This window comes from Zootermopsis nevadensis, unplaced genomic scaffold, assembly GCF_977971745.1.
Source record: "Zootermopsis nevadensis isolate Lab colony 2312 unplaced genomic scaffold, Znev_1.0 Znev_ptg000023l, whole genome shotgun sequence".
Classification (NCBI taxonomy): Eukaryota; Metazoa; Arthropoda; class Insecta; order Blattodea; family Termopsidae; genus Zootermopsis; species Zootermopsis nevadensis.
The window spans coordinates 649255-672117 of NW_028259155.1; the positions used below are offsets into that span (position 1 = coordinate 649255).

Below are 22863 nucleotides of genomic sequence, written 5' to 3' on the forward strand. Positions count from 1 at the left end.
GGATTCGGTTATCCGTGGCACCTATTTTCAGCCTGCTCACTCACTCTGTGGTGCGAGATGTAATTCGAAAAGTCAATTGTTACACGGTTTGTCATGGGACCCGAGGGTTCATTACCATGTTCACAAAAGCCCGCCAACGGACTCTAAACTGATCTTGCTGCGTTCAGTTCGCTCCATCGGTTCCTAGATTCCTAAGATCCATCTTAACGTTGTCTTGCCAACTACGACTAGATCTTACAACCAATACATGTAAACACCCCTATCTGACCCCATGCATGCCACATATCCTAACCACCTCATCCTCCTCAATATAAACACCCTAGAAATATCAGATGAGTACAAGATGTGAAGCTCATCATTATTTCCATGTCCATCTTCCTCCATTTTATGTCCATATATCTTCAACACTGTTCTCAAACTCTTCAGTATAATATTTATTTTGTCATTGTTGTATTTTGGTTTTTAATAAATGTGCATTGTTTTATAGAAATATAAACAGTATAGCGTAATTGTGGGATTTAAACTGGGTCAGCAAGGGATACGTGGTTTTAAAAGCCTGGTACTTTAAAGGTTAAATACATAACTCATATATATTAGCATGAATCAATGACATACACACAAAACCTATATTTATTATATATATTGCATTGATTGTTTTTTGTCAGTGCATAATAATTGCTTCCAGAAATAAAGTACCATCAATTTTTGCCACTCCTGTACATAACTTGTAAAGAAAACTGCAAGTTATGGCCTAATAATGTATTTTTATATCAACATCCCTTACACCTTCTACTGCATATATGATTTGAATTTTTATATTGAGTAAGGGTGACAATTTTCTTATTACTGTATTATTAATTTTAAAATGTTCCCTTCAAAAATTAGTCTAAAGTAACGCAGTTGGCACAATTATTGTTATTACCCTCATTATTCTACACCAATATTAATGATATCCTACGACCAATCTATGAAAATATTATTATATATCAGTTCCAAATGAATGCAGTTATACTATTGCATAATTTTAATTTATAAATGAATACAAACAAATAACTAAAATGTAAAATTTATAATCTGAATAAGACTATTAATTTATGGAATAATATGAAAAGCAAGTGCCCTATTAATTATTATTATTATTATTACAGATTTAGTTTATAGTACTGTGTATATTTTACCTAAATGCTCATCACAATATTCAGTAACATAAAATGTATACAGTAAGACAACAAAATATGTCAAGAATACTGATTACAGCATACATCTGCATGTTTTCACACCATTAATACTTCTAAATATAAAATCTTATGTTACACTTTTGTCATTTAATTTTACATTCAAGGTTTCTTTTTGTAAGCAACACTTTTCTTTCCTTTGTAGCTAAAACCATCAGGGAAATGTTTCTCAGCATCCTCACTGCCTGGCGGGTAAAGTCTCATCTGGAAAATGATATGAAAATTAAAATTCAGTCTTCTGTCATTGACAGTATTTATGTGCAACAAAGTATTCTTATTTTAGCAACATTTGCCTGAAGAAAATGTTTATATTTTTCAGTCTTCTTTGTTTTTATTTCTAGTTTATATTTGCATCTTGTTTATGCTAGCTCACACTTTTAAGTTTATTTTCCATAAGCCAGTCTATCAGAAAGATCAAATTCATTCCCGCCAGAAAAGAAAAAAACACGTACTTCTTAGTGTGTGAGAAAGTTAGTGCGATCCATCTTGCAATTACATGTTCTAAATACACATTGATGCACGTATTGATATGTATTTGAAAGTTTTGAAACGACCCTGATAGAGAAAGTGTTTTAACTATAATGGTACAATATTAAAATCAATTCAAACAATTATGAGCAATTTAATTAGACCAAAATAAACACTGTACAGTGTTACAGGAAAAGAAGAAAAAAATATATTAAAATAAAAGCTGAAATTTAAGCAATACTTATATGCATAGCCCATAATTAGTTGCAAGTAATAGAGATTTATAAAAGAACGTTAAAGGAAAAATAATACTTATAAATACTAATGTACACTGAAGAATGCGCATGACGGTGTAAGTAATGTCTATTATCGAGATGTTTAATGGATATGCGTGTTACCATATTTAAGTCTTGAAAATAATTAAATGTAGCAGATTCAGTGTGTGACACTTAAGCAAAACTTGTTGTGGAGCAATCAATAAAGCATTTTTAATCTTCACGACAGAATGGTAAAATATGTACTGAAAAATGTTTGTTTTTAGCATAAATAATGAAGTCCCGTACCAGAAAAAATTACACAAAATTATCAATGCGTACTACTCATCAGTGACAGGCACACAAGAAGAAGAGTAGAGAAAAAGATAAACATGTGTGTTAGATGTTTTAATGTGCTCCCCAAATAAATCTTATTCCCATCTGTAATTTTCCTTACATGCTAAAGACAATATCTCAGATTCATTTAAAAATGTTAACTTAATATACATGTCTACATTTCAGCATATGAAAAGAGTAAATTAATTGTCTTCCTAAGGGTGCAATTAATGTTTACTTTGTGTATTATGAACAAAACTTGAAAATTGTTCTTCATAATTCTCAGTGAAAGCTTATGATGACAATCTGAACACTTATTGCATTCAAGAATAAATATGGGTTCTAATGTAACACTAGAACAAGAACATAAAATAAAGCTACAAGATAGAAGCTGTAAAAAGACAATGTCAGGATTATCAGCAGGTGAATGTGCACAACATGTTTATTAAAATGTGTCGACCATCAAAGATAACTTCCTTGAGTTTCACGTAAATTTTTTAAATATTTAAGACCAACTCTATTTTTGTCCGAAGCTTCGATGATGTTTACTATTAGGCCCATCTTTATAACAACTGGAGGAAATGCCAGCTGACGATCCACTAATGGCGGGTATTTAACACCGTTTCTCCCAGGAACAAATCTTCCCTCACAGATATAGCGATGTGTTGCTCGACTATCCGACATAGGAAACGCTGATACTCGGTAAATTCACCTTGCAGTCCAATAAAGTGTGTGATGAATTTCAGATCACCACTCAACTGCCATGATGTTGTTCCCTGCATTTAAATTCACCCAGTTCATGGAACAAGCTATTCCAGTGGTGTTGAAGGATATTTGGTTCCATCCCAGCAAAACTGCTTTTAAACTTACCGTAGATGAATCAATAAACAGAAATCATTCTTCAGATTTCTCTTTTAGTTCCATTTTTTCCCATCAATCCACTTACAAAAAGTCACACAAAAGGGAATCCTGCATATCGTAAAAGTTCGTAAAGTCCGATTTGTTTTTCCTAAAAATGGGAGTCCTCCCGAATTCAGCCCAGAAATTCCATCGTTGCAGCCTTCATTCTACAAGTTCTAATACCTACTTCAACAGAATCAGATATTACATGATTAAGTTCATTTTGTTTTGGAACATGGATCAGAGGTTTTATGAAAATCTGTTCAGCCATTTTCAAGTTGTTATACGCTTGGATGAACGGACAAGGTGAACTAATAGGCATTCCACGGTGAAGTAAATGCTCTTAAAAATCGTCATTACAGTTTTTTTTTAAAAAAAACTGTGACCAGTTACTATAACTCGTTAACCTGTACAACTGATAATATTATTCAAATGAATGATAATACATTCACGAGAAAGAGAATGTACCCGAGGGCAAAAATGAACAATTTGCGGTCTTGATAAATTTGAAAAGAACAATCACCATTATAAACACGTAAGTCCACAATACACCCACTGACAGTCAAATTAAAAACTTATATAATGAAGAGCAGAAATATATGACTAAATGAAGGCAGCGGAATACGTCAGCTACAGTGAGAGATAAACAGGTGAAGGAAGCTGAAAATGTACACAAAACAACAACAGAGACAAATATTATACAAAACTGTATACCTAATTACTTTCAAACACAGTTTCTGTATCAAGAAAGTAAGTTAGATCTTCACGGAACTGAAATCATTTGGCGTATCAGCTTCGGCCTCCTGCTCCTTCCGGATCCGTTTCTGTGGGGAACAAAACAAGTTAGGCATAGTATACATGTAAAAAAACTGAACTAGTATTTTATATTATTTAATTTGTATCAGTTAATATAATCTCCTGCTTGAGTACTAGAATTATACCAGCAGCGATTCACGTTTACTGTGCATATGAAATTCTTGTTGATACTGTCATTAACCCCTTGCAGTCTGTACCCAAGACAGTAATTTCCAGCGTCTGACTGAATGTTTTACTCGTAACAACCATTTGTTTGGTCATTATCAACTATCATGCTTCCGTCATACAAAAATAGTCTTTTATAGTCTTATCGGAAAGAGACTTTTATGTCAGAACACGAAATTAAAAAAAGTTGATATTACTCTAAACTATATTATGTAACGTATTAAGCTAATAGATTTTTGTAGAATTTCAGGACTAGGTATCATGATTTTAAAAGAAAGTAATGAGAAAGGGAAATCTTTGTAATGTTAATTTTTCTAAAACTGCATCCCATAAGCCAAAGTATTTGCTGAGAATATAATTTTCTAATGAATGTTTTCGTAAGTTCCTATTTAACATTTTTTACCTACAGAACCTTGCTCTGGGCTAAATAAACTGTATATTTTTACAACACAGCATATATTTATACTTCTTCAAATCCTACTCCATCTTGTATGTGAAATTAACATAAACATTAGACGTCATCTTTCCTGAGTTAATAAGGTTGCAGTGTTTGCAATGTATAGAGAATTTTATGACTTTAATTATTCTTATTACTATATTGATAATGAAAATATAGAGAGATTTCTTACAAGACCTGGTGTCTCAATACACAAAACTATTTTCAGGTTATAAATATGCAGTGTAGGGGCAAACAAATTTTTTTTTCTATTTGTGAATAAATCATTTAATTATAAGGGAACGTACGAGGCTTTACCACAAAGTTCTTTGAAGAGGACTCACAAGACGGGAACTCTGTGGCGGGTAGCACACGTGACAATGGGAAGCAATTTAACATGACAGAATACTTAATTTCTGACGCGACCCACCATCTGTACATAATTCCAAAAGAAGACTCCCATCAATGTTTCCAATAGGTTTGTGTGTGCGCGCGTGCACATACTTGTACCAAAAAGAGGAGTGCTTCAAAAGTGATTAATGACAAAGTAGGTATTTGATCACTCACCAAACTTTCTGATCAAGCCTCGTACAATACACATCAATATGTAATACAAAGTTTGAAAATCAAGTACAACGTGCACTCTGATAGGACGCAGTAAACGACTCCCTTCACATAACATCTCTTGCGATAAGTACGTAAAAGCTTGTGAGTTTGATTAACTGTTTTTGAGATGATCTGAAGAGTCGTGTATCCCACACAGATCTCAAGGTCAAAATAGAAAAAAGAGATTGGGCTTACATCATAAGAGATGACGCATGACGGATGACATCTCTAGCTGCCTCCAAGAGTCTGCCATTTAATAAACACAATTTTGGAAATGAGCAATTTGTGCGCCTTACTTAATTTTCAGGTTTTACATTAATACAAAGATCTCTGCTCCTTTATGAATATAAGAAACTGATTCATGGATAAAACATTCCCTTTTCTTTCCCCTCTCTGTTTTATAGACAGAAGCAGACAAATTCTCGTAGAAGCCAAATAAATTATGGCAAGTCTTTCGAATGGCTTACCATGATGCGATACTTCTCCTTGCATGCGTATTCTGACTCATCAACATCATTGTAACAATCGCTCTTGTAGTCAGGTGGTAGTCCATTACCGCCATGTTCACACAACTTGCTTAGGGGTCGTGCCTGAACAATCATCTTGTCAAAACCTGTCGGTTTCCGCTGTGGGCAGTAGAAGACATCTGGAGTTTTCTTATTGAATACGATTGACTTGCGCATCATATCACCTGCGTATGCTGCTGCAACCTGGAGAACACATTATAGTTAGTTCACAACCAAATGCACACTCCTGAAGTCAGCTGTGTAACATGCTGAATGAATTTTACAAATATCAACTGTTTTTCCCTCTCTGAATAGTTGTCAGTATCCATTTATAATATGTAACTTACAGGTAAATTTAGATTATACTACTTACAACCACAAGCAGCAGTCCGATGACCAAAGTCCATCGAGCTAGAACAAATTGCACAAAATTATATAAAGTGCACAGCGACTTCACTGAATCACTTAGCAACTAGTAAGTTATGCATGCCTTAGTCAAACTTAGCATGCGAAAAATATTAAACAGCCAATACACTTAAATCCCCCAACCTTATAGAATAATCTTCCATCTATTCTAAATAATTTAGAAAAACATAAAAATACGATTACAAAGTATTATATTAGTAGTTCAAATTGTTAATATCAAAGTGATTTTCTGGCTGTAACTGACCGGTGAAAAATCAATTTTAATATTTCAGAATATGGTTTTGAATTCTCATCATACCATATACCAGTTTATTTTCTAAACCCCAGCTGATTTTTCATTGTTACGTTCAATTTTAATTAATTTATGTTAGGTTAATACTACTTAGGGGTATTTATGTTCCAATCTGCAAGTATTTTGGTGTTTTTGTTGTTGTTTAGTGTGTTTTAGTGTTTCCGTCAGTAAAAAATTACAATTGTTCTTCAAAATAGCAGCACGTATTATATCTGCGGTTACAGTTAAGGACAGACGACTAAAAACTGTAACCTTAGATAATTCTACAAAGCATATGTTCTTTGGTTTACAAAGCAGCGCTTGTTGAAACCAAGAGTCATGTTCGTCTGTAGTTACCTTGAAGTCACTATGAAGCCATATTGCAAGGATACTAACATTTTTTGAGATTGCATTCTGTTTATCGAGGCCTTGTTTGCCTTGACAGGAATGCCACCCCCGCGGCACCGCGACTGAGGTGCGCCTAATCAAGTTGTTTGATGTTCCTTTGGTTTATTTTGCAAAGAAAGTGGGCGTGAAGGTCTAAGGTTTCCTGTTATGCAGTTGGTCTCCGTTCCGAAATAGACCGAATCCGCTCTGACCTTTCCGTTCCTTCCACTCTTTATCCGCGTCAAACAAAGTCATAATTTTGTGTAGGCCATGTCCGGAACAGTAGGCTCTCAACGTGATTTTGATTCGACGTTACTCTGTACTCTGAAGTTCATCATAACCTCAATCATCGTCCCATCAATGGGTGCAGAACAAAAGTTACGTCCAATGAGTGTTCCCATCTAAAACTCTAGATTCCTACTTCAGTGCAGCCAACCGGCCAAAGCTTACAATGCATCGCTTGAAATAGAACCATGGTTATAAAAGGAAGTAGTCTTAACATGATTCGGATTTAGGTAAATTTTAAATTATGGTAGGTTAGGCATTCGAGCAAAATTAGACCTGGAAGCTTTCGAATACGTAATACTAACGCCAGCAGTTCGACGTTCGATCAATTTAACTTACATAGGCGGTGAACAGAACGAAAAAATGGTGGCATAACAAGTAGGCCACGACCCACAAATTCGGAGAAATATCTAATTCAGTTCCACTTCGTACGCCAAGACTGTCACCTGAAGCCACGTAAGATTTCCGCTGTGAAATGACGTCTGAGCTATGACTGGACATTATTTTAGATTATTATACATTTATTTTTGTGAGAGAAGCAGATTCATCTGGCGTCACCTGCGGAGGACAAAGTTTGTGTATTTCGTCATCATAATTGTAAAATACGTAGTCGTATTAAGCAACCAAAGCGTTAACACACATTTCTCAATTCTTTACTTTGTTATTAATATGGATACAAGATTACCGACGTTTCAGAGGTGGAGGCAGCAAAGGCCTTTCCATAGAAGCAATTATAATGAGAGAAAGTTAGCATATGCGCTCTTAACGTGACATTTGATTTGACTGTCAAATGACATGCCGGAATCTTCATAACCACGGAAAGCTAACAACAGAAAAAGTGTTTATTTCTTGACTGTTGCATCAATAGAGTTTCTGATGTGTCATCAGCATCGATGACGTCATTCAGAGGCAGACGCTCGAGGGTGACGTCATCAAGGAGATTCATCCTCCCACGGACCAGAAACTGAGGATTCCTTTCAATTTTCTCGTGCCTTCCTGAAGGCGTATTCAAATACAAATGATGTGTTGACAAACATTACAACTTCACGACAAATGCTGACTTTTGTGAAACTGGTAATAAACCTTGAGTGATCCATTAAAGGCGGACGTTTCTTTGGCTAAGCAAGTGTTAACTTCGCTACAAGGACTTTGCTTCATGCATATTAAGCTAATAAATTTGATGTTACCTAGAATTTTGAAATATGTTTAGGCTGCATTCGTAACGTAAGCATTTCGATGACCGACTGATTGCTTTTTCGTGACCGAAAGTTTGTAATAGGTCACGACTGCTTTCAGCCACGTCATTATAGTTTCGTAATTCTCAGTCACGCAACAAACACCAGTCGGCGCTGTGTGCATACACGATTTCAACGACACCGAAACAAAATTAATGCCCATCGAAGACGGAACTCGTCTAAATAGCATTTAAGAATCCAGTCCGTACCGCGAAGAAAACACAGCCCCTCACCATTGCAAAAATGACGCTGTTTAAGGAAATAATCGCTGTTTACACCGAGCATCGTGTGAAACCTATGATTACAAAATGGAGATTTGTATCGCCCGCCAAAAAAATAAAAGTTCAATATATGAATTCATTGTGAGTAAAATTCGTAATATTTCCCGAGTTCCATTGACTGAAGCACGTGCCGTGTTTGTTTACTGTTTAGACAGGAGGCTGCAACATTGCATTCATCCAATACGAGAGTTTATCCTAGTCATGAGTCAGTCTCCGAGTGCCTCAGTGCAATGAATTTTTCAGTTATGCTTTCGACAGTTCGTATATCACTTCATAGGCAACTAACTTCCTCGTAGTTACTTAAATCTACTTGCTATCTTCACTTCGTACTTTAATATAAATTTTAATATTATCCTTTCGTCTATTTCTGGATCTACGAAGTGACCTCTTTCATACTCGACCCGGAGTCTTTGTTTCCCCTTTCCCGGTGCATGATCCACCCACCTCACTCATTTCCCAGGCCTTCTTAAGATAAGAGATGGTCATATTAAGGAGCTAGTCTCAATCCACACAGAGTGGAGACCCTTCTGTCCTTATTTTACCTGATGACGGCGACAGATCCTTTCTCCGAAACGTCGTGTTACGAGAAACAACAAATATAAATAAACAATGAATATGTCAAAACTTTTACAACGCACCATCGTCAATAACTTCTATTTCATTCGCAACGTATAGCCAAGGTCGGTTTATATAAACTGGTTTGTGAATACGGGGTTCACTGGTGTTTAACGATTAATTGTATTTCTCCACAGATGTCACGAGAAATACTCGAAACTATTACGGTTAATGGTAGGCCTACGCCCACGTGAGGTTTATGACCTCTACGCAGCTTACAGAGCGGATTTCTCAATTGACATTCATTTGTTTCAGACAGTATTATTTCATTTGCGTACAGTACGGGCAACATTGATGAACAAAATAATTACACACGTAGAAAAAATGAAAATTATGACATCCGATTTATAAATTGTAACGGTTTAAAAATCGAATATTAGATTACTCGAATCGAAAACATCTTGTTTTAGCGATACATCACGCCGTGCTTGTTTTTACGATAATTAATTATTTTTCTGATTTTTTGTTAGCGAAAGTTGTATCTGCTAATGTTGATCTATATATGGCACACAGTCTAAATTAATTTCTGCATTATGACCTTATGCTACGCACATTATATCTCTACCACGTAAGTAATTCTCAGCTGAAATGCTTGATTTTAATAACGCGTCACATAAATCACTGCTATATTGCGTGATTTATTTTTGACTTACATTCGATGCTACTGAAAGTAAACAAAACGAGAAACTGTCTAAGTGGTACCTGAATAAATGAGAAGAGAATGTACTCACCCATGACTTGCCTTGCACCTGCTCCCAACCAGACTCACTCAAAGACTGAAGCAACATCACCAAGAAAGGTGTTCCATTACTTTCTCCAGTCCGCATCATGGATACCGTTACCTTGAGCGAGCGGTTTCAGTCTATAAAGACGAAGCTGGCACTTCTTAACACACAAAACTGATCCTTACTGCGACTTCAAACCTCTACCTCCGTCGCATTCAACTTTCTGATGTGCGATTGTGGAGTGAGTTGCAGGGGGGGACATTTTTTCTATCTCCTTCTTCGTTTTAACCAACAAACGAATCGAATCTGGCGACAGTGAACGAATTCTGTCCTCAAGGAGTTTTATTCAGGTGGGCGATGGTCCTTCACTACTCGCCATCCAATTTTATACGCTTAAATTTAACGTAAAGACTGAGGAAAAATTTATTATTTATTATTGCATACCCTTTCAATACAATAAATTCCAAGAATACATGCGAAAAGAATTTAGTTTAATTGAAGGCACGTGTAATTACTTCTAAATGCACTAGTCTCTTATTGGAATGCCTGTTGTGGATTCAATCCAGCTGAGGAAAGCGGTAATCCTCGTGAACGCTGGGGGCCATCCAATCTCACATCCAAGCGAGATTCCGAAGGAAACCAATCCGATCTGAGTTGGCAGCCTGTCAGATTCTGTGATGATCAGTGGACCACCGCTGTCACCCTAAAAGAAAAGTTTTCACAAAACTCATATTAAGTCGCAATTAATTGGTAATTCATTTAATGAGAATCGTATTTCGAAGCCACACGAGAGAGTATTTAATGTGGGTTACTTACGCTGCAGGTGCTCTTCCCCCCACTGCCTGAAGTGCAGATATGTCCGTCATTTATTAAGCCCAAATAGTAGATGTCACACTGCAAATTGGAGATCACAGGACTCTGAACAAATCTCAGAACTGGGCTGATGGTAGAAGCGCCTGTTTTTGGAGATAAATCGTATTTAGTTTCGTAATCATCAAAGACGAGTCAATCAAGAATATCAGTCTCTTTCCAATTTTCAGTAGAATGAAGAGCATCTTACTATGTTAAAATATAAACTTTCGATCTTTTTTCGCCTGTGAGCAGCTGACATTTTCGAAATGTATTTCATCTCAGAAAATTTGAACCTGCACGAAATAATTCAGTTTTACAAGTAGGTCTGTGCCAAGGTTAAGGATGTGTGGACCTTCATCGCATATTGAATAAGCCTGTAGAAAACTTTCCTTCCTTCTCGTGCAGTTCGCAAAGTTTTTCGGATTCTGTTTCGTAATATATCGCGTAGGAACCGTTTCATTTAAACTTTTCAAATACTTCGAGATGAGAGAGAACAGTTCCTGCCACATTTAACTTAAATAACAGAAAACGTACTGTCGGAGTCTTTTCCCCAGCCGCTGACTGTGGTGTCTGCATTAGCGAAGTTTTCATTCAGCTGTCCACGTGATGGCAGACGGACGGACTTGATGTCATCTGCAACAGAAAACAATTTTAACAAATAACAATAAATCCGTATAAATTAATCTGTTATTTACTGTCTGTAAGTGTCAAAATATGTGAGATTTCAGGTTTTCACAGTCGTAAAAACGTGAACTGAAATATTTTGGGTTGTAATGTTTGTTATGGTTTTCCTCAGTCCTTCATTTGAACAGAGCTTAAGCACAGAGGAAACTTTATTTTTTTTTAATATCAAGCAAGTATTTCGGTAAGATTTTTAATCCATTTCTATTTCCATAAGTTTAATGGCACGCGCATGTAGCAAGTATAATAAATTTATAAGATCACTATGACATCAGAATGTCAATAACAATAATAATCTCTCTCCCTTACCGTTCAGTTCGACTTTGACGGGCAATTTAAGGAGAGCAATGTCATTTTCCAGTGTCGCTGAATCCCAATTTGGATGAACGTGCTTTTCTGTCGTTTTGACAAGCACCTGAGAGGCCTCTTGTTCTAGAACACGATGTGCACCAAGAATGACCTCAAAACTTGAACCCCTATAAAGGCAGAATAAAGTTTTATGCATAAAAATTCTAAATTCTAAAATCATAACAACGACACATAAAAGTGCTTTTATCTTCAGTCTTTCATGAAGTAACATCTGAAGGTTTCACAGCGACGAAGTATAATTAATTTTTCTTAGGTTGCCAGCCGTGCTGGGTGGTTTAATGGACGGCTGGTAGCCCAAGAAGAATTCTTTATTTAGTCTTTCAGCAGCCACATTTTGCATTGCTACAATTTATCTTTTGTGTTTCTGGCATGTAACACACAGAGAAATTAGAGGGCTGTTTGGCACAAAACTGTTTAATCGTGGTCAAATTAACAAACACGCATCGACTCACCAGTGTTGCCAGTGGTTGATAACATAAATTCTCTTTCTTTATATTCAAACCTTTTTTTAAAAAAAAAGTTGTGACATTTCGCATGTAGACGATGTACTGCTCTTCAAGTGTTGCCAATATAATACACACCCGAACCCAGGATCTCCCATACTTAGACTGTTGGCTGTAAGATTTCAGCAACAACATATTTTTTTAATTGTAATACGATTAAAAACGCTGTACTGAGACTGGATTTGAATTACACCATACAGAATAAATGCTATACATTTTACTTACAGTAACAAAATATATTATAGCAAGTTTCAAAGACTGAGAAAGAAAGTAAGAAGCCACAACAAAGAATTGCTAGGATAATGCCATATGCTGTGTAAAAAATGTAATATTTCGTAACTGGAATCCTCGTACCAAAGGCAAAATGCAACTCACTCTACAGCACAGTGGGCGGCCGTCAAAATCCACTCATTCGAGAGCACGGATCCGCCACAGAAAGCAGTGCCACTTGAAGTTTCAATTAGGATCCCCACTTGGTGTGGGAACTGGTGAGGATCGGCCTCTTGACCTCCAGTAATTCGTGAACTACCTGCAAAACATGATGAATTTTGGCAACAATGCCAGTTTTAGTATATTTCCTCGACTTTAAGACTCAACCTCAAGTCAGTAATAGATTTACAGGAAAAAAGACGCCATATCGATTCATACACGCCATCAAATGCAGAACGCACCCAGATTTCACAAAACTTAAAATGCGAAGAAAATAAATGAGTTTTAAAATCGAGGAAATACGGTTTTAAAATTGATAAATGTGAAAACCTCTGACCTGCTCCAGAACTTCCTTCGTAACAAAGAAAAACGAACACACTTTCCCCGTGTTTTGAATTTTCTTTGTGGACGTGAAGATTAAATGGGAGTCGATACTAACCTCACTAATTTTTAATATCTGTGAATTGCAAGTTTTGCTACAAGGGTGCCAAACCACAAAACTACTTTTGACTCACGAATGGCAAGCGATTTTCAACTCACCTGGCGAGAGATTTCCTCTGACGAAAGGATAATGTGGAAGTTTCGGCTCAAGAGACAGCAGATTCGACCAGTCCCTGGTTTCCTTTCAAAACAAACACAAAAAAGATAAACGATTTATATCAGAGTTTACTTCTGGCATTGTCAGAATCTTCTCTGCCTCCGAACGACATTTTAACTTGTTTGTAGATGGGATTGGCCGAGTTTAACGCAATCCAGACCATAAAGTAGTTTGAATACGTATAAATATATCATTACTTCAAGTAACTCGATACCACAATGAAAGTAACTCACCTTTGAACTGGCAGCTGCTACCAACAGCACTAATGACAGTAGTGTAAATATTTTCATCCTTGAATAGTTCTCGATGTACAGAAGTTACAATGTGAAATACGATATGATTCGCGTATATATATGCATTTGTAACCAAGATAGGATGCTGATATTTGGAATGCATTATTCGATAAAGATTAAAATACCGATAATGATTAAAATCCAAATAGTCACTGTCTGGCCGCTAAAGATTAGATTCAATTAATACAGACTCTTACAGAGATAGGAATGGATTTTCTTATTAAATAAATGTTATAATTTCAGGTAAAAATATCTGCATATATTATCTTCAGTTCATAATGTCTGTGTTATTTTACGGCTGAGAAAGTTTATTCGAATTTAGAATAATGTTATTCTCCTTACAAATATTAGATAAATATTTTGAAGGCTAACTGGATACAAAGTTGACTCAGATGCCTGATTATTCGGTATCGTCCGTACATTAAAAAAAACGTAAATGAAAAAGAGATTTTAATTTAAACCGAAGCTCGGAAGTAATTGGAGGTTAGCTTTTTCTCGAACCGTAACATTTCTACAACGCATTTATTACGATTATAAACACGAAACGGATTTCTAAGTAAAATATATTTATATTTTCTTTTGAGCTGTTTTCAGCTCACGAAAACCAATGTCGTGTGAAACACATCTTTCTATATTCACGTACATAAATATTTTGTCGACCTGAGTGACACGTATTGTCTGGTAAGTAGCCTTTGTTTTGACGCGAGGACACTTAGGATATCTGTGTTGTATCGTAGGCCACTCATTCAACAAGAGAGACAACACTTGAGACAATATATTTTATCGCATTCCCTGCAAAACCCGTAGATCTAAACTTAAAAAATGAGACACAAAGCACGTGAACTTGAGCGATAAAGATACATACGTGATACAATGGCTATTACGTTAATTGTTTCAGACGTCCTCTTCAAATTTGGACCCACGTTATCGGGTTCGGTATTTCCCAGACAGAATTAAAGACCAATTCATTTACTTTAATCTTAAAATAAGCGTACTACAATATAGACATTTCGTGTTGTGTTTACATTGATTATCTTATCAACAAGAATTTGCAATGAATTAATCCTGTCACTACCACGAATTCGATGTCGTTGACTATGAAAAACTTCGCATTTAAGAAGACGGCTTCAACAGACCAGGAACGAGAAACTGAACGCCAATTATGTAATTAATAGTTTCTTAGTAATTAATCCAGTAATTCAAATTTTGTCTCGACAAAACACCCTCAACTCTGGACTCTCTTTTATGTGTTCAGTGATTTAATTAGGATCGCTGTTCCCCCCAAATTCTCAGGTTGACCAAGAAATTGAACGTGGCCTCATCACCGGAGACAATTTTGACTATAAAAATTTTTTGCGCAGAATTAAACAAATTTCAGAATCCACAGATTCTGACATGAACACCAGAGTGAACTGTAAACCTTTCAAATACCGTTCACCCAAAAAATGGACCTACCAGTCTTTGGTACTGTTCCCCGCTCACATCAAAACAATCTCCGAGAAAGAATTCATCCATCAATGCATTCAGATCCTCTTGTATTCTCCCTGAGATAAACGAGAGCCGCAGCCACTCTCGGCCGGAGCAAGGATTTGGACAACCCTTGATTCAGCACCAAAAAACCACAGCGAAGTTGAAGATCGCTGAGGCATTACAAAGGGAAGAAAATGGATCGCTTCGGCACCAGACATCAAGATGATGGATCATTTGATTTAAATGCTATTTGGGGGCAAAACACAATCACGTATTTGCAAAATTGTAATGAAATCAAAATTAAAATTTTATTGGTACTTACACACGGACACAGACATTCAATAAAAATGTTCGTCTTTCAAAAACCAAATTAGAAATGGAAAATTTTAAAAGTTGAGGACTGCAGAGCGTGAATCATAGGCAAAAGCGTTTGCAAATTGCAACAGACACCTTAAGAGAGCCTGAGGTCCTCAAGGTGGCGGAAATGTTGGGACACGAAGCCGCGGACTTGAAGGTGAGAACCAGCACCGCAAAGAAAACCCCAAATCATAAATTGGCAGATTTCTTCAATTACAACGGTTAAGAGCCCCGCTTCGTATTCGGGAGATCCCGGATTCAAATCTCGGCTAAACTGACAGTGGTTTTCAAGGTCTTCCTCAGTCCTTCAACGAAAATGTCGAAATACTACCTTAAATTAGGCCACGACCGCTTCCTTCCACATCCTTTCCAAATCTCTTCTTCGACGCTACGTGACCTAAGCTCCTGAAAAAGAGTTGTTGGATAAACTACAAATAAATAAGTAGCAATGCTTTTATTGAATCAATGCTCGTAACAAAGATTTACTTCCTTACTATTTTAAATAGACAGGCCATGTTATTTTATAATTTTCTTATGAAAAAAGCGTCGCATCAGTTCGTGCCGCGCTAAACTCCTCCCTCCTGATCACTTAAACTACACAAGTAATATTTATGCTGCAAGTCACTTTTCTTGCAGAGTAATTAGTGTACGCAAATATGCAAATTAGAGCAGAGAAATAATTTCAAAACAGCGTCGACTTTTATCGCGACAGTTCACTGGTAATCGTTTACTGTATTAATTCTGGGACCTCGAATTCCAGAAAACGTTCCGCTGTACATATATTTCCTTCAATACCATACAAAAATCTGTTAGTCTTCCCACTCGTCGTCTTCGTCGTCATTATCGTCGTCGTCGCTGCTGCCGCTAGTGTCCGAGTGAATGGCCCGAGAACGCTCGGCCAGGGCTCTTGCCAGCGCGCCTGCGAGGGTGTCCTCAGGGGCGCTGTTCATCGAAGTTTTTGGCGTGGGTTGAACCTAACAGGTAAGAACACAAAGTCAAGATTAAACACTCCAATCACGACGGCCCCACTACTACAGCACTTTCCCCCTAACCAACGGGCAGCTGCTTGCCCGTGCGCCGGCAGATTCTCGTGACGTCTACAGCTTTGAACCCGTGCCACTAGGAATCATAGTTTCTACAGGAATACTGGTGGGTGCATCCGGAACGAAGCAGAACATCCGTGAGTTGTATAAAAGACGGCAATCTGGAGGGGGGGGGGGGAACAAGCTTCGTTGTACTGACGTCGGTTCATGGGTGTTAAAAGTAACACATAAATACAAAGTCCGTACGCAATTAGACGTTGGTTGAGCGTTGAAGTGGACACTGGAACTAGGAAGTGTGAAGCGAGCAATGTTGGAATCGTCAGTACAGGCAGCGCATATGGGAATAATGGAAGAATTATGAATGGTGAACAAGGAAGGATTTGTAAGGAGGAAGTCACGGCTCATTCTGAAGTACAATCTCAGTTTTCACCTGAAGATACTGAGGAAACAACAAAAAGATTCAGTCAGGATTCAAACCAGGAACAGAAAGTGGCAGAACATTACCTCTGCACAACTAACGTACTTAACACAACCCCACCCCCCAATACCCACATTAGCACAGCATCTTCCTCTTCTTACTTTTTGATAAACGCATGTCACGCATTTAAATAACTAATTATAACCTCACTTTCCTTTTTGGGCAAAAACCAGAAAACTTACAGATTTCAGTTCAATTCCTTGACGAATCTGGTCCAACAATTCACCACGAGAATCACTGGCACTCGATGATCGTTTACCATCAACATCCACGTGCTGCACAAATAAAATCATGAATACCAAATCAAAACACATTTAAAATTCCTTACAGTGTGGTATTTCCACGACTCTCGAGCTTCAATCATATGCGGCGCTCGCGATCAACGCCAAATTGTCTAGCCCCTGATTCAGGAAACATTTTATGTCGTATGCATTTTGGACAACATAGGGTTGAATATGCGATGAGGGGCAGGACAGTTAAGAACGCAATCTCAAGAACATCATTACCTTCAGTGCCCTGCCACTGCGAATAGACTCGAGCAGAGCTGACCTAGGGTCATTTGCCCCTGATGCCGAATGCCCGTTGGAATCTGCTGCTGACACGGACACAAGAGGCGGGGGAGTCGACGTGGGAGGTGGAGGAGGAGGGGGCGGCGGTCCTCCTAAAAAGCACACGAGTATATTAATAATGCTTAAAATGTGTAACTCTGGAGTGTAAATAGTACCTGTGACCTGAATGTGGCTCCCGGTCCAAAAGGTATCAAAAACGTAAGATAAAACCCACAACGAATCACGGAAATCTGGGTACATTTTTTTATTTAAAATAAGACCTAACAGGCTGAACAAAACAGAAACCAACCTTGCGATGTTGCCACGTCTTGTTTCTGGGTGGGAGTTCTTGTCGGTGGTGGAGGAGGAGGAGGAGGGGGTGGGGGTGGGGGTGGAGGTGGTGTTCCAGTGACCGTAGGCGGTTGTGATGGAGGTGGCGGCACGGGATGAGCGTTTGTCCGAGACGGCGGCGGGGGCGGCGCTGATCTAGCCTGATACTGGAAATTGCTGATAGGGGCAGATCGCGCAGGCACCGGAGGCGGTCCCACTGGTGGCTGCGGAGCCTGAGGGTAAACCACCTCATCTTTCACAGCATCAAGTCCGCCATGACGATTGATGAAGTCATATATGAACTCACGTGTTTCACGGTCTTGAAGCTGACTGTCCGACACTCCAGCCTAAAAATTGAAATTTCTGTTGCGCACACAAACGTTCCAATGCTTATTAAAATATTCACGAGGGATGCCAAAATTACAGCATGCTTCCTTTACATAATATATAATTTATCTGTACAGTGGAACAATGACAGAACAAGTATGGCGTAAACGACAATCTTTAAACGGCAATATAATCAGGACCATCACTTGAACATCGCATGTTTTGAAAAAGTCGCACAGAACAAGGGGCTCTTACGGCATTTTCATCGTAACAAGCAATTCTGTAGCCACAGATTTTTCCAATAACTTTCTGCACTTCCTAAGCAATTTAGAACTGGATGACATCTCTTCCCCCTTTCCCCTAGCCCAGGAGAACGTCTACTTTCCAGAATCTGTGAGTAGCTTACCACTTCCAAAGTTACACGATAAGAAATGTCCATTAAATGACGTCACAAAATAAAGTTTCATCTCCTCCCACTGAGTGGCTTAATGAAACTGCCCAACAAGGCGTTCTGTGCTATGTTACGTGCACAGTACAGTACTTCAGCACGTCAAGACGCGTACCTTATCAAAAAATAGCTTCAGTTGTGGATCCTCAACATTATCCAAATCAAAGCCCTTGTTTGGGTCCCAGCCAACATGTGATACATGACGGAAGTCCTTTGGTAAGCCAATATCTGCTTTCGTAAGCCGACGTTTCGAATCCTTATCTTTCTTCTTGCCACCTGAAGCCATTTACAAAACAGTAAACCATGAATTTGGATGGATAAAAATTTACTGTTCCATGAAAAACAATGAAAATTTGTTCTTCCAAGCAGATCGCCCCTGAGAGGAAAATGAAAACATATCAAATGAATGTGAATTAATTACCTGTAAAATCTTCACAAATAAGCAAAAGCCATTATTCGAGTTCACTTCTATTCTCATGCTTGCCTCAACAATCATCAAGATGATAACTTCTCTCCAACAAATTACAATAAAAATCTTACTTGTTTTAGTGCGATGCTGTTGCCTTGGAGATGGTAGCAACGAACCGTTAGCCAGGTGACTGGAACTGCCCATGTGACTTCCAGTCAAATTTCCTCCGTGTCCTGACGACACCGATTTGTGAGATGGCTGCATGGAAGACCGTGATCGTCGCTCTACGTGTCAGAATAACGAACGATAAACGCTACGTAATTGCCACACTGCAATGCTAGAAGATTGTGGACGACCACCGAATATACGACCATCTCCACCTTTGCTATTCCCTGGTAGAAGATTATTCCTCACATTTACTGACTGTCATTTTCCGCTTCTCCTTGTATCTGCTTAAACATAACCCAAAATTTCTGCAGTCTGTCATTATCTATACTAGTAGCCAACCTTTCTAATTTCAATGTCTAACGCAGTGATCGTAAGTCTTTTTGCCTACCAAATCCTCTCTTGACCTTTCAAACTCTGTTATGCTCTTCACATAAGTCACACGAGGCTACGAAGGTTTTGAAATTCCGTCCACGTCATGCATAAAAACAAGGAATCTGATAAACAAGAATTACCAGCATGGTTCTGCCCAAATTCATATGTTAATAGCCGAAACAGCAGGATATGGAGTGCTGAAAAATCTGCATACCCTCCATGACACTCCTTTGCCTTTTGTTTTCTGATTTCAACGCAATTTACTTTTTGGCAGAACGGAACATGTCACGAACTGGTTGCATGAGTTTTGAATCATGCTGTACTTTTATAGCCACTATTTCACCGCAAATAACGATGGATGATAGGAGAATTATGGTGACCACTACGAGCATAACGCAACTCACCAAGCCGGCGTTGCTTCCTCGCTTCTAACTTTTCGTTAAGAACAATCTTTATGCACCTCGCCTCATCTTCGCTGGCAAAATTGAAGGCCACAATACACTCCTGAAAAAAATTAACAAAGTGTGAGGTAGAGCCATTTTATGAACCAGTCAACGAAGGCAGTTTCTTGACTGGGCCAGTGCGGAACTGGGTCAGGATCAGGCGAAGGCCTGAGAGCCAAAAGCAGATGAAACAGCCTGACCAGGGGGGAAAGGGACTTTTCCTTTGCCATCTCTTTCTGTCTCTCTCCCCCACGTTCCTGTATCTAAAACCGATTCCATGTGCACAGCTCAGTCATCACCTTACGATGGGGGCACCAAGGACCTCTGAAATGCTAATAAATATCTACTAGACTACACGGTTCTACAATCTGGAAGGCAGCCATCTTTGTACTCGCCACCACGAGAACCTCAGATCTTACAAACCGTCTTTTGTTTTCATCAATGAATTCTTCAGTCTTTTGTATACGATGACAAGTCGCAACATTTATATGACAGCAGAATTTATGTACTTTCGGTTCCAAGATAAAGCAAGAGCACTGAACACAAACCTCTCCTTCAAACGTGTGTAACCACATCTTTGGACATTTGTAATCCATACTATTGTATAATTCATGTTCCCACACCATCTGACACCTGGTCAGGCAGTAGAGACGGAAGAAATACGAGCGTCGCTGATTGTCCTTCACTAAGCACAAGACGCCTGCGTCACTACGTCTCCAGGCTGAGTGATCGGGTGGGTCTGTCACAAACAACTGCACAACTCCTGTGGCCAGTGTCTGAAACAAATCAAAACAAGAAACCCTAATAAACAAAGCTAAAAGTCACGAAAAAACAACGGAAAAAAAGAAATGCTCTTACGCTGAAATATACATCGCATAAGCCATAACGCTGTCCGAACAATTACGCAACTTCCATTTAACATTTTTCCGTCTCTCACCTGAAAATGCTCAAAATCCCACGCGTGAAAACGCATATTTATCATTATTAATTGTAGTGACCGTTTTCTTACATATTCAATATGTTCAGGTCCATAATCCGTTCCACCTAAAATGGCCAGGGCTCAAAGAATTAGTACACGAATTGTAACTCACATGTATCCAGCGTAAAAGAGTGGGCTGTCAAAATGACCGCCACATCAAACGCATCAAAAGGTGAACGCTCAGGAAAACCTACCCACCCATATTATGTTCTCCCAAGGAACACAAAAATGTAAAGCTACTTACACTTAACCTATATGAGTGGATTACACGAATAGACTCCAGTATTTTCACATCATATTACTGCACTTACCTTAATAGTTTTACATATAGGAAGATATATGATGAAATCAGTTTCCTCTACAGTCCTCTTGCACTTTTATACAAAGTCCATGAGGAAACCAAGTATCCCAGATGTAGTAAATTACGTACCTGACACCTATTGCCCAACAGACGATATATCTGTTCATTTTCATCATGTGTGAGCAGCATGGAGCCATGATGGTCTGTTCCAGATTCTGATCTCATGTTTCTGACAAAAAAAAATATAAACTTAAAAGTTGACAGTTGCTGTACTTATACTTTAATTAATTCTTGCATATAAAAATCAGACCTCTAGAACATTACATCTGTGCTATGGCAAGGTGACACATATAAAAGACATATATACAAAGTGTCTACAAGCTAAACCACCCAACTGAAATGTGTGTATGTTTGATCCAAAAGTGCTAAAGATGGTATAGTAACTTGGAAAGTTAATTAAAACACATAATACACTCTCACATGAGTCATGTTTCTTAAGCCCAAAATATCTAATGCAATACACTAGTACATGGGGCTCATTCCACATCAAATCAACACACTGAACCCCTTTGGACTTCAACAAAATCTGGTGAACCTTTAAACTCTGTGGATCTAAGTAAAAATACAAAATATTAGCTTTATACTACAGCTTGTAGTTTCCTGTAACAGGCATTCACAATTCAAAGAGCTTTATTTAAATTGTAAAGAGTAATCATTCTTGTGTATTGGGGCCTGGTCTCCATTTCATGAGACCATAATTCACATTTTAATTGCCACGTAAGTCTATGTTAATGTAATTTACATAGTACCTTGCCTTTTAACATAACACTGATAGTAAATGAATATAAAACTGTTTATTTTTAAACAGAATATTTATCACACAATTTTTTACCTTCACTGTTTACTTCTGAAATATCCTGGAAACTGACATGAATTACGTCATGATCTATTACTTTCCGGAATATTACATCCTCTTTGGACTAATAAAAAATGTAACTATTCAATTCAACTTAAATTTCACGCAGCCACGTATAAAATTGAAATTTGAATCACGATATTAAGATGAACAATTTAATTCTTTACTTGCAAAGACAATATTAAAATCCATACACACACGCACAGATAGCCATTACTCATAGCTTAAACTATGTTGATATTAGCTGTGATTCTAACAACCTGACACACCCGATATTCAGTACTTTAACCACCAGATGTCGCACACTTCTTTTCTCTCTGGATTCTTTGAATGTACCAACATCACTACATGTGGTTACGAAAATTCTCTTTGCTGGAAAAAGTTGGTTGCTGAACAGATGCATATAACCATTAAAGTGCAGTTCGTACCCGAATACACAGAAATTACTAATACGAAAATTTGTACGTAATCTAACCCTACCAACTTCATTAATTACCTAACAATGTCTCACCTAACCAGAGCTTTATAACACTAAACAAACAACCCTCAACCTAAATTAAACTACCCTGCCCAAACACTGTATAACATACCCTAACCTAACT

General features: G+C 37.9%; 3 protein-coding genes across 5 annotated transcripts; all 3 read right to left on the reverse strand.

Annotated features, from left to right (window-relative positions):
- Positions 1 to 615: 615 nt before the first annotated feature.
- Positions 616 to 10047, reverse strand: LOC110834086 (uncharacterized). 3 transcript variants are annotated; one of them, XM_022072894.2, is made up of 5 exons: positions 9954 to 10046; positions 6096 to 6133; positions 5684 to 5926; positions 3908 to 4017; positions 616 to 1439 (listed from the first exon to the last, which is right to left on the reverse strand). In XM_022072894.2, the coding sequence occupies exons 1-4, from the start codon at positions 9955 to 9957 to the stop codon at positions 3949 to 3951; spliced, it is 354 nt and encodes a 117-aa protein (XP_021928586.1). In that variant the 5' UTR covers positions 9958 to 10046; the 3' UTR covers positions 616 to 1439; positions 3908 to 3948. The 3 variants fall into 3 exon arrangements, with proteins under 3 accessions (XP_021928586.1, XP_021928585.1, XP_087210426.1); XM_022072893.2 differs by lacking the exon at positions 3908 to 4017 and having other exon boundaries at positions 9954 to 10047; XM_087354300.1 differs by lacking the exons at positions 3908 to 4017; positions 9954 to 10046 and adding an exon at positions 6777 to 6797.
- A 312-nt stretch (positions 10048 to 10359) lies between these two features.
- Positions 10360 to 13727, reverse strand: LOC110834107 (brachyurin-like). The gene is made up of 7 exons (XM_087354297.1): positions 13613 to 13727; positions 13322 to 13403; positions 12728 to 12881; positions 11790 to 11956; positions 11334 to 11432; positions 10764 to 10903; positions 10360 to 10650 (listed from the first exon to the last, which is right to left on the reverse strand). The coding sequence occupies exons 1-7, from the start codon at positions 13667 to 13669 to the stop codon at positions 10474 to 10476; spliced, it is 876 nt and encodes a 291-aa protein (XP_087210423.1). The 5' UTR covers positions 13670 to 13727; the 3' UTR covers positions 10360 to 10473.
- A 2211-nt stretch (positions 13728 to 15938) lies between these two features.
- WASp (WASP actin nucleation promoting factor) lies at positions 15939 to 22532 on the reverse strand. Its single transcript, XM_087354293.1, has 10 exons — positions 22238 to 22532; positions 21475 to 21574; positions 20614 to 20841; positions 20027 to 20126; positions 19214 to 19366; positions 18789 to 18949; positions 17879 to 18245; positions 17527 to 17681; positions 17203 to 17295; positions 15939 to 16473 (listed from the first exon to the last, which is right to left on the reverse strand). The coding sequence occupies exons 2-10, from the start codon at positions 21568 to 21570 to the stop codon at positions 16309 to 16311; spliced, it is 1518 nt and encodes a 505-aa protein (XP_087210419.1). The 5' UTR covers positions 21571 to 21574; positions 22238 to 22532; the 3' UTR covers positions 15939 to 16308.
- Positions 22533 to 22863: the final 331 nt, after the last annotated feature.

Bases quoted from the DNA above. Each gene is read 5' to 3' on its own strand.
- LOC110834086 (XM_022072893.2), bottom strand. The intron at 5,927-6,095 runs GTAAGTAGTATA...TGTGTTCTCCAG, and splicing joins TCGGACTGCTGCTTGTGGTT to GTTGCAGCAGCATACGCAGG. The intron at 1,440-5,683 runs GTAAGCCATTCG...ATCATTTTCCAG, and splicing joins AGGAGAAGTATCGCATCATG to ATGAGACTTTACCCGCCAGG.
- LOC110834107 (XM_087354297.1), bottom strand. From the start codon at position 13,669: ATGAAAATATTTACACTACTGTCATTAGTGCTGTTGGTAGCAGCTGCC. The intron at 13,404-13,612 runs GTGAGTTACTTT...TTGTTTTGAAAG, and splicing joins TAGCAGCTGCCAGTTCAAAG to GAAACCAGGGACTGGTCGAA. The intron at 11,957-12,727 runs GTGAGTTGCATT...CTGCCTTTATAG, and splicing joins GCCGCCCACTGTGCTGTAGA to GGGTTCAAGTTTTGAGGTCA.
- WASp (XM_087354293.1), bottom strand. From the start codon at position 21,570: ATGAGATCAGAATCTGGAACAGACCATCATGGCTCCATGCTGCTCACA. The intron at 20,842-21,474 runs GTACGTAATTTA...GATTTGTTTCAG, and splicing joins TGTTGGGCAATAGGTGTCAG to ACACTGGCCACAGGAGTTGT. The intron at 18,950-19,213 runs GTAAGATTTTTA...AAATGGCTTCAG, and splicing joins ACAGCATCGCACTAAAACAA to GTGGCAAGAAGAAAGATAAG.